At 22.4% G+C, this 15,335-nt stretch overlaps 3 protein-coding genes across 4 annotated transcripts in view; 2 read left to right on the forward strand and 1 right to left on the reverse strand.

The window, feature by feature from the left end:
• Positions 1 to 2,496: 2,496 nt before the first annotated feature.
• LOC102672553 (helicase sen1) lies at positions 2,497 to 8,736 on the forward strand. The gene is made up of 7 exons (XM_031514209.1): positions 2,497 to 2,832; positions 3,019 to 3,132; positions 3,213 to 3,356; positions 3,434 to 3,623; positions 3,757 to 8,101; positions 8,169 to 8,379; positions 8,469 to 8,736. The coding sequence occupies exons 1-7, from the start codon at positions 2,749 to 2,751 to the stop codon at positions 8,592 to 8,594; spliced, it is 5,214 nt and encodes a 1,737-aa protein (XP_031370069.1). The 5' UTR covers positions 2,497 to 2,748; the 3' UTR covers positions 8,595 to 8,736.
• A 946-nt stretch (positions 8,737 to 9,682) lies between these two features.
• Positions 9,683 to 11,287, forward strand: LOC102670646 (bifunctional transcriptional activator/DNA repair enzyme Ada). Its single transcript, XM_006623676.2, has 2 exons — positions 9,683 to 10,301; positions 11,082 to 11,287. The coding sequence occupies exons 1-2, from the start codon at positions 9,755 to 9,757 to the stop codon at positions 11,120 to 11,122; spliced, it is 588 nt and encodes a 195-aa protein (XP_006623739.2). The 5' UTR covers positions 9,683 to 9,754; the 3' UTR covers positions 11,123 to 11,287.
• A 621-nt stretch (positions 11,288 to 11,908) lies between these two features.
• LOC102670960 overlaps positions 11,909 to 15,335 on the reverse strand; it is a 27,593-nt gene continuing 24,166 nt past the window's right edge. For both annotated transcript variants that reach the window (XM_006623677.2, XM_031514198.1), the window contains exons 3-13: positions 14,687 to 14,841; positions 14,396 to 14,590; positions 14,201 to 14,313; positions 13,963 to 14,129; positions 13,665 to 13,820; positions 13,521 to 13,588; positions 13,357 to 13,434; positions 13,100 to 13,261; positions 12,824 to 13,021; positions 12,647 to 12,751; positions 11,909 to 12,515 (exon numbers count right to left, since the gene is read on the reverse strand). In XM_006623677.2, the coding sequence (XP_006623740.1) occupies positions 12,391 to 12,515; positions 12,647 to 12,751; positions 12,824 to 13,021; positions 13,100 to 13,261; positions 13,357 to 13,434; positions 13,521 to 13,588; positions 13,665 to 13,820; positions 13,963 to 14,129; positions 14,201 to 14,313; positions 14,396 to 14,590; positions 14,687 to 14,841 (1,522 nt within the window). In that variant the 3' untranslated portion in view covers positions 11,909 to 12,390. The remainder of the gene's footprint in view (positions 12,516 to 12,646; positions 12,752 to 12,823; positions 13,022 to 13,099; positions 13,262 to 13,356; positions 13,435 to 13,520; positions 13,589 to 13,664; positions 13,821 to 13,962; positions 14,130 to 14,200; positions 14,314 to 14,395; positions 14,591 to 14,686; positions 14,842 to 15,335) is intronic.

Genomic DNA, 15,335 nt, shown 5'->3' on the forward strand with positions numbered 1-15,335 from the left:
ATTTTAGATTAAGTAATTATTATTTATTATGACAAAAAAGAAAGTGAAAAGCATGGAGAAAACGAAATTAAAATGAAATCAAATCATTTATCTTAAGCCGTTTATAACATTTCATAAGAGAATGTAAATTTGCCAATTTAGCTACATTATATTACTCAAACATATATTTATTATTATATATTTATATGTATTATTTATAGATATTCCTTAATAAAAATATCTATAATTTTAAATATTTATAATCACTTCATTTTATGCTGTAAAAATAAAAAATAATACAATATAAATATTTTATTATTATATTTCATTTATTATTAATTTTATATATTAATATTTGTCAACATGTATGTATTTTAAATGTACATTTGAAATAAAAATAAATATATATATTTATCTGATTAGCGCATAATATATAAGTCTGTTCTATGAATTAATTAACATAACAAATTTATAGTTGAAGTAATGGTATCCTATCATCTTGGACACTCAATTATTATTTCTTTTATAATGGTCTCCTTCCCTCTTTCTCTGTTTATTTGTTCTCTGTTCTCACTTTTTTTTTCATTCCATTAAACCTTCCTTCATCAGTGAAACCGAAACCGAAAGTAAATTGCTTACCGGACTATCGCGATCCGAAAACTGGTTGTCCTTCTGTCGCAAGTTTTTAATCTTCAAATGCAGAAACAGAAAATACTTTTCTTTATTGCAAATGATTCATATTTTTGCCAATGTTATATCATATCATTTAGTATGCATCATAAAAAATTTGATTATATTTAAAATACAGTATCCGATTTTATTAATGCGAGTAATTTTCTTAAAATTTAATAATGTTTTTCTCTCTTTATTTCTTTATCTTTTTATATGTTATTCTTTCATAGATTAAAGATGATATAATTTTATTATTTTTTGAATGGAAATATCATAATAATATTATTAATGATTCTTGTTCTTCTTTTTTTAATTATATTAAAATATTTTCAATATATTTTTAACTTTTTTTATAACTTGTAACATAACTTATTAAAAACTATATTAAAAACTTTATTAAAATTATAATGTTTTAATTATACTTAAAGAAAAATTAATAATATTAAAATTTTCTTCAAAACTATTCAAGTTTTAATACAATAATTTAAGTTATAATAATATTAGTAATAATATTAATTTTAATAAATTTTAATAATAATTTAATAAGTAATATTAAATATTAAATATTATTAAATAATATTAATAAACTTCGTCTATAATCATATAAAAATATAATCATTTTTAGTATTTAACCAATAACTCCATCTCTTTAAAAAATGCTCAAACTTGTTATATATTATTACCAGCAATAACAAGAATTTGCTCGAGTTCTTTGACTAATTACACCATCTATTTGAAAAATATTGAAACTTTTGATACATATATACATATACATATATATACATATAATAATAATTAATGATAATAAATAAATTATAGGTATAGAAAATTTTTAAATATAATTAATATCTCTAAAAAAAGTAATAAAGACCACTAATGATTAATTCTTACTCTATATTTATCTTTTTCTTATTATTTTATTTAACTTTGTTCATTGCACTGTAAAATTTATTTTTATTCAAAAGATTTATATACGGATTTATTTATTATTATTATTTATTATTATTATTTATTTATTTATTATATAACATTTAAAAGATTTATGAATTCATATACATATATTTCATATGCATTTATTATCATTTAATGCATATATTTATCAAAGGATATATTAAAAAAATTATTTTTAAAATTTGTTAACTTTATCAATTTTCGTGATTGAATACAATTCCTGTATTATCAATACAATTCCTGTATACTCGAGATAATTTTTATATTTTTTCTATAAAAAAATCATCCTTAATCTTTCTTTTTAAAAATATATATTAGTTATTATATAATTAATCAATAATAATTATTTTTAAAAAAATTCAAAGAATTTCACTAATCTGGATCTTTCTTTCTCGCTACTCTTATCAAACTTAACAATTGATTATTTTAAGATATGTCTTGTTTACTTAATTCGCTATGTTATTTATAATTTTTGTTAGAATGAAGGTCTAAAATCTTGCAATCAAATTTTGCATTTTTAGTAATGATGCAAATGATGTGAAAATAGAATTCTAAAGCCTCAGAAATTTGGACCACAAAAATATATTGCATGATTGATTTTATTTAATCTATGGTGAAGACTTACCGCCAGTATTATTATGTTCTTAAATTTTAATTTGCTATCTTAAAGTCTAAATTTTATGTTACGTAATTCAATATGTTTTTATTTTTTATCTTTCAAATATTTTTATTTAATGTCAGTTCTTTTATTTATTAATTAATAAAATTATATTATAAAAATTATTTAGTGACTAATCAAAGAAGTTTTCAACAGTAGTAACAGTAAAATTTTAAGATTTGAAGATGTTTTTGGTAGATGTCACTGTGATGTTTCCAGTGAATTTGTATATATTATATATGTTATATATTATATATGCTACTTTCAAGTTTAAAAGGCGGTAAAGGTCAATGCATGTATTCCTTTTATTATAAAAATGTTTTTCTTTAAAAATAATGTAATAAAATAATATATTGGTTGACTTTTATTAAAATTATTAGATATTTAAGATAGTCAGTAGAAACTTCCAATGAAATGTTTTCAATACAATAAAGAATAGGTTATGTAGATAATCAAAGACTTATAAACAAATCGATTATTTTTTAAAAATGAGTGCAAATGACAATTGTCAATTTATACTGGAACGTATTAATGCTCCGGATAGAATTGTGCTTGATCAACAAGATCATACAGTAAGCATATAATTCTATTTTCGCAAGTAAAAAATACATGTTCTAAAATGATTTTTCTTTTAAAGTTATTTCATGTTGACAATCTTTTTCATTCATTAATAATATTAACAAACAAATCATTGTAAATATTAAAAAAATTAAAGATAGTAATGCTTTACATATTTTTTATATTTTTTATATTTTTAGTATACTTGTGGTAGAGCCAGAGATAATGAAATAGTATGTCTTGGTTTGACAGTATCGCGACGTCATTGCATTTTTTTTCGCAGCAAAAATGAATTATATGTTACAGATTTAAAGGTATATATTATATTGAAATTAATATATTAAAATATAATAAATTTAATATAATAATATTTATTATTATATTACTATACTAGAGTGCAAATGGTTTATTTATAAATGGAATTCCTCAAGAACCTTTTCAAACAACTAAATTACATCCAAATGATATTATTGGTATTGGTTGTCCAAATGTTGATGCAGATAATAGTATGTATGCATATGAATTACAAACAATTAAGGTAAAATTTCATTAATATTATTTTGATTTATAATATTTGTTAAATAAAACTATTAAATACTTTAATAATTTTAATAGCCACCAAAAGTTGAAAATAATCATACTACTACTGCTTTATCAGAAACTATAATAAATATTGAAAATATATGTAATGATAAATCTGATGTTCAACGCAAAAGAGGACAAAGGAATTCTAATGGAGATGTGCCAAGTAAAATATCCAAATTAGAAAGTGAAAATTGTACTTCAGATAAAAATTCTTTGGAAGGTAATATTTCATCTCTGCTCATTCATTCATATTTAATAATTATTAATTCATATTTAATAATTAATAAGATAGAAATGCTGAAGATATAATAATTTTATTTTAATTTGTATGTTAATAGTTGTTAAAATTACAGACAAATGTACAATACAAAATGACAATGATATTGAAATAATTCACATATCAGGAAATGACAACTTATTAAATGAAAAAGGGAATTGTGATAATTTCACAAAGAATATGGAATTAGATAATGAATTAAATGTAAAGAAACATATTGATACTAATATGATGGAATCAAATAATATAAACAATGTAAAAATTGAATCATTCATAGACAGTAAAATGGAAAATATTAACAAAAATGAAATTTCTATTGCTTCTAAGAGTAAGAAGAAATTGAATATAAATACATTTCATGAAAATCAAAATCATACTGAAAACAGTTTATTTCATATTAAAAATATACATGATACAGTAAATAATATTGTATCTAAAAATACAATAGAGAACAATAAAACAAAAACAGATACAAATAGAGAAGAAAATGCAAATAATAAAGAAGTAAACAATTTTTTAATTGAACTTGAAATGTCAAAAACAGTTGATAAAACAAATCAACATTTTGAACAAAGTAATGAAAACAAAAATTTATTATTATCTGCAAATTTTGTATGTAACAAAGATAATATGATAAAATTAGAGAATGAATTACAATTAACTGATATTGATGAAAATATATATTCTCCAAATACAAATATTCCACTTATATCTCCAATAAAATTAAAACAAATTCAACAAGAACCAAAAACAAAATTTTCAGAAGATGATGTAGTAAATTTAAGTGATAGTGAAGATGATATTTTTCCATGTTCTCAATTGTTTGATATTGGATATGGCATGAATACATCTGTAAAAGATGAAATTAAAGAAGAACCTGCAGAAATAGAAAATGTAAGATATAGTATAGTCGATGATGCAGATTTAATTATTTCATTAACAGATAGTGAAGATGAAGATAATAATTGGTTACACAGATTATCTCGAAGTCAAATACTTAATGAGAATGATGAAATTGATATCAATGACATAAAGAAAGAAGATATAAAAGCAGATATTGATATAGAAGAGCCATTCCTAAATGAGTTTGAATTTATTGACAATAGAAAAAACATAGATGAACAAATAAAAGCAAAAAAATCTATGAATAAAGAAGAAGAAAATATATCAGTTCAAAGTATAAAAAATTTAAATGAAATAGTTTCTCCAAAAACTTTCCAAAAACTCAATGTAAAAAATTTAAATAAAGTAATATCACAAGAAACTCTTCCAAATAAAACAAAAAATTTTGAAGATTATGTTGAAAAATTCACATTGGAAAGACAATCCTCGAAATATCAGAATTTGTCTCCAACACAAAAAAAGATAGAAAATTATATAGATATAGCTAATAGAGCTAATAAAATAGAAAATACTGTATCTTCAAGGAAAAAAAAATCAATTGAGAAAAAAGTGCCTCAAATAGAACCTCCGCATTTACCTACCAGAAAACGAAACAGTAATACTAATAAAATTAAACAAAGTCCTCAGAAACATGAAAAATCTAAAAAAAAATTATCTGCTAATGAAAAAAAAAAGCGAGAAGAAATGTTGAAAATAGAACAACGTTTGTATGCAAAAGAACAAAAAAATCGTAAAATGCTTCATAAGTGGGCAGATTGTCTTCCTCCTAGTAAACAGAAAAAAGTTAATATTCTTTCTAAAGAAGAAAAAAAAATGTTAATAGATAATAGAAAAATGAAATTGAAGAAACTTGCAATAGAGGAAAAACGATTATCTTTAGAAAATAATCAAGAGAAGAAACGTATTGTTTCTAAACCAAAAGCGAAAATAACGACAAAGACTCGAAATGATTTTCTTGTCGAAGACACGATCTCTGCATCTAGATTAGAAAATGTAACAGAAAAATCTAAAGCTTCGTCCAGTCAATCTACAGTGAATAATACTTCAAATTCAGAAATAACAAATTCTGCAAAACATAAAAACATTTCTAAAGAAATAACAAAACATTTACAATATAAATTAACGCTTAATGATATCTCGAATTTGGGCAAGATTCCCAAAAAATCTAACACTACCAAGATGAAAATAAATACTACAGAAGCAGAAACAGCATTAAAAGAACTCTCATTAGAAAAAAAAATAGAGAAAACAAATGAATTAAAAAATATTGAATCAAAAAATAAATCAAATAAAGAATCTTCTAAACTTATTGAAAATAAATCTTCTGTTTCTAAATCAAATATTAAATCGAATTTCATGAAACCAAAAAAACGAGTATCTTTTTCTGCAGTAATTCAAAACGTGCGTGAATATCAAATTGATGAATCTAATGTTTTAAAAAAACTAACAGGTAAAGATGCTCCTATACCTGCAGAAAAAGTTGCTGTAAAAAAAGCTAGTAATACTACAGAATCTAATGCAAAATGGAACCAATTTTTATGGCGTATTTTATGCTGGAAACCAGTATGGTTAGAAGAACAACAATATTTGAATCAAGATCCACCTGTTATTCAACCTGAAGAACTTAATGTAACCTTAACACATTATAGATCATACGAAGAATATTATAATATTATAAGTCCACTTTTATTGTTAGAAATTTGGCATGGAATCACTAAGCAATTTCAGAGTATAGATCATATATATAGACGGCCCACATTTATGTGTTCTATAGTTGAAAACTCTATTCAAACATACAATGTTCAGAATAATATATTTTTTACAACATTAATGCTCGAAGTATTAGCCACAAAAGAGGATATAAGAAAGCAAATACATCCTATTTATGGAGATCTTATATTTTTTGAATATGTTCAAAATCATGAAAAATCACAAAAATCAAAAGATTTCCGTAAAGTATTTGCTTATGTTACTAATATATATACAACAGTGTTAACTCCTGTTACTCGTTTTAATCAAGATTTGAAGAATTATGTGAAAAATCCTCATACATTATTAACATATACTGTGATAACAAAATGTCTTGATAAGAATATCCTAGTAAATCGAGTTCAGCGATTAAGAGCTGTAATTTATTTACGTTCTAGCTTAAGAATGGTACAAGCATTGCAGTTTCTTCCCAATTCACCATTAGTAAACTTAATTCTAAATCCGCAACTTGAAATGTATAAGTTACCAGTTGTTTCTGAAATGGAGACATTAGTTACTGGAGATAAATTAAATCAAAAACAAATAGAAGCTGTAAATAAAGTAACCAAAGCTGCAGTTCATAAAGATACTAAATTATGTTTTATTCAAGGGCCACCAGGCACTGGAAAATCAAAAGTAATTGTAAATATAATTACTCAAATATTATACGGAAATAATAGATATACAAGCAATGGAAGTTCTTTTAAAATGTTAGTATGCGCTCCATCAAATACTGCTATTGATGAAATCGTTTTAAGATTATTAAATGTTAGAACTACAATAAAACAACAGGCGAAGATGAAACCGTTTAAAATGGTTCGCATTGGACAATTGGAAATGATGCATCCAAAAGTGAAAGATATTTCTGTTACAGAATTAGCAAAACGAGATATTAGAAAAACGAATAATGCAAATAATACTCCATCCGACAGCATAGAAAATGAAAAATTGCTTTTACAATCTAAAATGAATGCTCTTCGATGTGAATTGACTAATTCTCGTAATTTGGATGAAGCTTATAAAGAGCATATCAGGATGAAATTGAATGATATGACTATGAAATATGAATTATTGAAAAATCGAGAATCATTAAATGAATTAAATATCAGAAACAAAGAATATATGAAATTACAACGTATGACGGAAAATAAGTTTCTTGAATATGCAGATATAATTACTTGTACTCTTTCATCTTGTTATACTAGTCAAATGGAATCCATTTTTGGTATTAATAAAAAAAAAATATCTATATGCATCGTAGATGAAGCTACTCAAAGTTGTGAAGCAGAAACTTTAATACCATTAATGTTAGGAATTAATATATTGATTTTAGTCGGTGATCCGAATCAATTACCGGCCACAGTTTTAAGTACACAGGCAAAGAAATATGGATTGGATCAATCGATATTTTCTCGAGTTCAAAACGCCTTTGAATTACAATCAAATAATCCGATAATTATGTTGGATACACAATATCGAATGCAACATGATATTTCTTCTTGGCCAAATAAATTCTTTTATGGTGGCAAGTTGAAGACTGCAATCGAACGCGATGATACGTTTCCATTTTATCCCTATCGAATTTTGAATCTTAATTCAAATCAAAATGATGACAACTCAAACAATGAAGAAGCAGATTTTGTAGCAAATATTATATATTGTATGTTAACTTCTGCTAATTTGGATAATTGGGAATCGTATATTTCATGTGGCATTCTTACACCATATAATAATCAAAAGTCTATGATATTAACAAAGATTCATGAAAAGTAAGTATACATTTAGCAAGACAGTATTATGTATTACTATTAAATTATTCATATATTAATTTTTTAGAATATTTTCATTATCTGAAAATATTAAAAAAAAAGTGAAAATTGACGTGAATACAGTGGATGGTTTTCAAGGGCAAGAATGTGATGTAATAATTATGTCATGTGTACGAAGTCAAAAAATTGGTTTTTTATCAGATAGACAAAGACTTTGTGTTGCCCTTACAAGAGCAAAACGTAGCCTCATTATGTGTGGTAATTTTAATATTTTTATGGTAAGATTATATAATATCTTACAAAAAGAAAAAAAAATATAAAAAAATTAAATTATACAATGTTATACAATAAGTTTTATTGATTACAGAGATATCCAATGTGGAATTCATTAATATCAGATGCGAAATCGCGTAAAGTATTTTTTAACGTTGATACTAATGCAGATCTCGACAAAGTAAAATCGTATGTTATTAAGCGTACAAGAAGAAAGTGATTTTTTTGAATATATTATTATTAATATTATCCTTGTATATTTGTAAATCTTGTCATCATCGTCGCGTGTTTAAATATGTATTATAAATCTTTATTTCATTTTCTACAATATATTAGCTTTGCTAATAAATTTTTTAAACTAACTATAATGTCTTGAATAGAATAAAAGAAAAAATACCCATTGTTAAAATATTTACTATTATATTTTTGATTAAATTTGGTTTAGGTTAAGTATATTAATCTTGACCTCATACTATTATTTTATAATTAATTTATTTTTTAAAACTATAATAATACATTTATTGTAATTTTAAACTAAAAAAAAGTAATTGTGCAGTTTTTTTTGTATAAAACAATCATTTTTAATATATTATTCTATGTAATAACGTAACAAATAAAAGATTAAACTATGATTTTAATGATTTATAGATATATTTAATTAAAATAGAATAAAAAAAAATTTTGAATTACAATTAAAAAACTAACTCATATGACATATATTGTGTTTTTAATAAAAAATAAAAAACTTTGTGTTCACCGATATAAGTTACTATACTTAGTGCTTCGTAAAAATGATCTGTACCTCAAATCTTTTATTTCAAATATTTATTATTATGTTTTATATATATATATATAATAAATATATATAATAAGTAATTCTATGAATAAATTAATATATAAAAAAGTAGTTTCCTATTTTATATCTCGGAATTATAAATTCGAGTTTGATTTTTTCTAGAATCTAAACTTTGATCATGTGGCTTTATTTACATTCGATAGTTCGACTCCACGGATGATGTATAATATAAAATTAGTTCTAATCAAATTAAAATAAATCTTAAATTTATGTATTAATTTAAATATTCATAGCAATAAGTTTAAATTATTTTTGTGAGTGAGTACTTATTATATATTCTTTTGAAGGAAAATGATTATTCGAGATTGTGTATTCTATTGTTATATAAAATTAATAAATTATATAAAATATTGTTATATAAAATATAAAATATTTTAATTTAAACATTTAGTTTTAATAAAAAAAATTGAAAATTTTGATATTGAAAGTTTACATAAAAGCAATAAGAATACTAAATAATATATTGTTTTTTAATATTTATATTTCTTTATTTTCATAGTATCTACAATTTTAAAAAATTTGTTATGATGGTTCGTTTTCAAACTATGACACCACAAGAATATAAAACAAATCACCGAAATTTCAAGATAATTTATGGTTTTTATCCTACACCTTTTGGAAATTGTTTAATCGGCATTACTAATACTGATAATGCTATTATATATCTAGGATTTGTCGACAAAAGTAACGAAGAAGCATTAGCTGAATTAAAAAGCAATTGGCCTTTTTCCGAATTGATTAAGAACATTGGAAATGAAATAAATGAAATTATAGAAAAAATTTTTTTCGAACAAATATCTACAAATGATTCTATTTTAGTTCTTATGAAGGGTACAGAATTTCAAATAAAAGTTTGGGAAGCTTTAATGTTTATATCAGATGGTACAACTGTTACTTACGAACAGATTGCGCAAAATATAGGTAAACCAAAAGCTGTACGTGCTGTTGGAAATGCAATAATGAAAAATTATATTGCATATTTGGTGCCATGTCATCGTGTAGTAGGAAAATCTGGTAGTAATAAATATAAATGGGGAACGAAACGTAAAGAAGATCTTTTGATACATGAACGTAAATATATAAATATTTGAATTTATTTTTTTATGTATTTATATATCTTTATTACTTTATTAGTTTATTATTTTAAGCTATATATTTTTTTTTCATAAGTTTTGTTATTTAGATAATATTTATCTTGCAGTATAAGTATATAGATTTTTTTTTTATATCAAAATTCTTTGGAATTTGTATATATTATAAAATGAAAAATTGTTTATTTTTATATATTAAAAATTTAATATTAAATTACAAATAATTGAAACATTTTGATTAATTAAATTAATTAAATTAAATAAAAATTAAATAAAATATTACAAAGAAAAGCAATTATTATTTAAAAAAAATTATTTTATTATCCCTAGTATACAAATATGCAAGATAAATTATATACATTTTTAAGATAATATTTAAGTTAAAAAATATTTTATACATATATAAATTACAATTATGTGATTAACATAATTAATTTTATTGCATTTCTGTATAATATAATAGGAACATTATAATGTTAGGATAATCTTCAGAATTAAATAATTTTAAAGATGATAATATCGATTAGATATATATAAAGTTTAATTTTTATATTTGCATTCAAATAATTATTAATATAATTTTTGTATAAAATTGTAGCATCCTTTTAATATCTTATAATAATATACAAAGTATTCTTTTACTTAATTATACAAAATACTAATCATCACAATTTTAATAAATAAATATTGAAAGAACTTAAATGCAGAATCATACATATTTGTGAAATTTTAATATAATTAATTTCTTTTTAATTTACAGGTCTTTCAGATGTCAAAATAATAAAGACTATAAATTTGTGACTTTTTTAAATTAAATAAAATTAATTAATAATTATTTTTAAAATTAAAGAATTGGCAATAACATCAATAATTTGGCATCTGATAGACTTATTGTTAAACACACTATGACTGAAGAAGTATTATCTACATTGTAAACATTATTATGAATTTTATATATTAATAAACACACATACATGCGCGCGCGCGCGCCACACACATCATACACACATATACACAAAGCATACACACATATACACAAACCACACACACACAAAATATAAATATAAAAATGAGTTATAAAAGTATTTTATAAAAATGTAAATTGTTTCATACTACTCATTTATAAAAATCTTATTTTAGATACAAATATATTTGCTTATGTTATTTGTAAAAATTGATATTAAATTTAATCCAATTATTATATAGAAATTATAAAATTTATCGTTATTGATTTTTTAAAAATAATCTTAAGGAACTATATTATTAAAATTAATAATTTTATATATTGTTTTAAATTTTCAACTTCATTTTCAACTTTTTTGAAGTAAATTAATAAATATGTATTATATTAAGAAAAAGTAATGTTAATTTTTTCTTTTAAGTACAAATTTATGGAATATATATACGTATTTTATTATTGGTGAACCATTCTATATACTATTATTACTTCAGTCTCATTAATTGATTAATAGTTGCAATTGTATTTACTCAATTGATTTAATATATAATTGAATAATTAAAAAATGTATTAAAATCAAAAATTATTGTACATGAATTTCTTTGGAGTCTCCTAGCAAGATAATTTTCTTTTTACTATTACTTGTATCTTACAAGGCAGTGTTTGGTGAAAATTTGATATATGAATAAACATTCATAAAAGATGCATCGTTTAAATCGAAATACTTAAATATCTTCATTATTTATGAAGATATTTATAAGAATGTAAATAATGGAGATATTTAAATATTTTCATTTATATATTGTATATTATAATGCATCTTTCAAAACAAATACAAGTATATTTGTATTACTGATATTAATATATTTGTTTATATTGAATTAAAAATATTTAAATATTTTTATATTTTTTAAATATTTCTTTAAGTCAGTCAGTAATATAATAATTTTTTAAATACTTCATGTATTTACTTCCTCAATCATTTTTTAGTTAGTAATCTTAATAAAATTTAAAAAACTTTTATAACTTCACTTCAAAACAATAATATTTTTTTGTTTTGTGTCTTGCATTCATTCACTAAATTAATTATTATTATTGGCAGTATTGATACTCAAATACATGTATAAATATTTTTAAAAAACATAATTACCATTATAAATACCATAAAACTATAAGATGCAGTGATCTTGTGTGAAGCAAATGATGGAATATTGTTTCCTGATATATTAGTGGTACCTATTACATAAAATAATCAATCTTATTATAAATTGTATAATATAATACAATTTATTAATAAATAAATATAATTAATAAATAAATATATAACACAATTTATTAATAAATAAAAATAATATGATTTTTGAAACCTGAAATTCTCGATCGCGGAGTAGTGGCGATTCTCATTATTGGATTGTGAGGAATTGGTTTCATTGGTGTTGGTGCAGGACTTGGGGAATTTCCATAACATTGACCTGTTTAATTATATTAAATTATTAGTTGTATATTTTTAATATTAAATACTAATTACGAATTTAGAAACTCACCTTTCTTATATAGACGCATTCCTTCTTTTTTGGGATCAATATTTCTCATACAATGATCTCCCGCTTCTTTGATATAGATTTCTTCGTCATTTACAATTAAACCAACAAAACATTCGTTAGTACTAGTATCGTTTCTCATAGTATATGTATACATTACACCTTTCTCTTCCCATTGTCCTAAGCATAAGTATGCTCGTTCTGAAATAAATTTTTTTTTTATATAGTATGGCTATTCCAGTAAATATTTTAATAAATTGAAATTAATTTTGAAAATACCTTCATAAAGTTCTCCAGATTCACAATCAGTAACTTTAAAATACATTATTTCACGAGTGTTACAATTACTACTTAATTCAGCACACATTCCTGATAAATCAGTTATCATACCCATATATTCTCCTGTAATCGGACAAGGTGATTCTACTGCACGTTCAACGCCTAATTTTAAGAATATATATCTTAATTATCTAAATTATTGTTTTTTTGAAATATAAAATTTATATATTTATTTCTTTTTTTTTAAATTGACTTACGTGCTTGTGTCATCCAAACAGGTTTATCTAAAGGATTGTCGCACAATGAGGGTTTATAAACTGGGCTTAAAAGTACTCCTGCATGAAAAATTTGTTATTTCATAAATTGAATGATTTAATTAATATTTATGAATATTCGATATAATTATCTAAAAAATAAATACCTATTGCAAATTCTAATACATTTTCACTTCGTTGCCTCATCATTAAACATACGTAAGCTGCTTGTTCACTAGAAATATTTTTTCTTTTAGAAATTTTAATAAAAACAAACTCTTTTAATGTTCTTTTTATTCATTGTATGTTACCATTGATTTTTGGAGTAAACAATATAGCGGCCAGTTTCTTCATTAGAATCAACGGTAATAAATGTATAACTATTATATCCATTAAGATCAGTGAAAGTCATAGTACCATTAACAATAAGAGATTCTTCCCATAGACCTTGTGCCCATTTTGGAAATCTAATTTAATATTTTTTAATTAATTAAATATAATATAAAATTATTGTAATATTATAAAATTATTAAAAATTGTAATTAATTAATAGACATAATAATATATAAATATATATAAAATTTTATATATTAAAAATAATATACTAACGTTGCCACATGAGTCTTCACATAATTTGGCATCTTTTTTTGATTTGGAACTTTACTAAGGATTAGTGTTTCATATCCACTAGTGGAATTATCTAGATCTTGTGTACAACTGGAATCACTGCTGAGTGCCATATATGTCTTTCCTTTTTTATTGTCAACATGAAATAACTAAAAAGAAAGGAAAATTTAATAGGGAAGAAATATTTTAGAAATATCATAAAATATTATTTTTAACTTACTCCACATCTATATTGTGGTCTACCTTCATAAGTTGCACTGTTATCCATTAACGCAAAATAAGTAGAACCATTTGGACCAGGCCAATTGCCTAAGCAATTAAATGTAAGATTTGCTAAAAATAAATGAATTATAATAAATGAATTTTTGTAAATATATCAAAAAAAAAAGAAAAAAAGAAAAAAAAGGAAAATTACTGTAAGATTCAAAGTTGCATCGATTAAAATGTAATCTTAAGATTGAACCATCAGGACAATTGTTAAAGGAAGATGAAAAACTGTTACATTCAATAGTTTTATCGGATCCATTATTGAGATTATATGTAAAATGATACTGGCCAGTTATTGGGCAATATTCATTTCTAATAGGAACATTTCCAATTTCTTTAGTACCTATACAAACAATGAATCACATAAATTAAATAGTATGATGAAACATAAAATATTTATAGACTTTTTTTAATTTTTAATATTTATTGTTTCCCTTACGATATAAAATCGATGTCGAATTTAATTTATCACAAGAAGCCAAAGCAGTGGCTTCTGAAGTGTAACATCTGTTTAAATCTTCAGAAAATACTTCTATAACATTTCGTGATCTTCTTGATAATCGAAAGCATCGGATGCAGTCACCATCACCATATCTAAAAAAGATATAAAATGATTTTCAATTTATTACTCATCCTATTTAAAAAAGTATAATAACGAAATTTTTTATATTATTAATCTATTAATTCATTTATAATCTGTTAATTCATTTTTTCAGTAAAAAATTAATTTTAATTTGAAAATTGAAAATTAATAAAATCGAATTATTTTTGTCTTGTAAATACAAATATATTTTTTATATAAATATTTAATATATGTTTTAATTATATAAGTTACATATATATATAAAATAGTAACAATAAATGTTATGATAAAAATTAGAGAATCCCTAAATTTAGAATCAAAATATTAGCAATATATATTTTATTTTTTTCAGTTAAAAATTAAATAAATTAACCAATAAAATTTTTGTATTATTTTAAATTATATACCATTAGTTAAAGTAGTATCTGCAGCCGACATTTCCGCCGGAGTCTGGTTTATTTCCATCCCAGACATATTGCAGACGTTGAGGCATCCCTAAGGATGC

The sequence above is a fragment of the Apis dorsata genome, unplaced genomic scaffold, assembly GCF_000469605.1.
Source record: "Apis dorsata unplaced genomic scaffold, Apis dorsata 1.3 scaffold_930, whole genome shotgun sequence".
NCBI lineage: Eukaryota > Metazoa > Arthropoda > Insecta > Hymenoptera > Apidae > Apis > Apis dorsata.

Bases quoted from the DNA above. Each gene is read 5' to 3' on its own strand.
- LOC102672553 (XM_031514209.1), top strand. From the start codon at position 2,749: ATGAGTGCAAATGACAATTGTCAATTTATACTGGAACGTATTAATGCT. The intron at 3,133-3,212 runs GTATATATTATA...TTACTATACTAG, and splicing joins TATATGTTACAGATTTAAAG to AGTGCAAATGGTTTATTTAT. The intron at 8,380-8,468 runs GTAAGATTATAT...TATTGATTACAG, and splicing joins GTAATTTTAATATTTTTATG to AGATATCCAATGTGGAATTC.
- LOC102670646 (XM_006623676.2), top strand. From the start codon at position 9,755: ATGATGGTTCGTTTTCAAACTATGACACCACAAGAATATAAAACAAAT. The intron at 10,302-11,081 runs GTAAATATATAA...TTTAATTTACAG, and splicing joins AGATCTTTTGATACATGAAC to GTCTTTCAGATGTCAAAATA.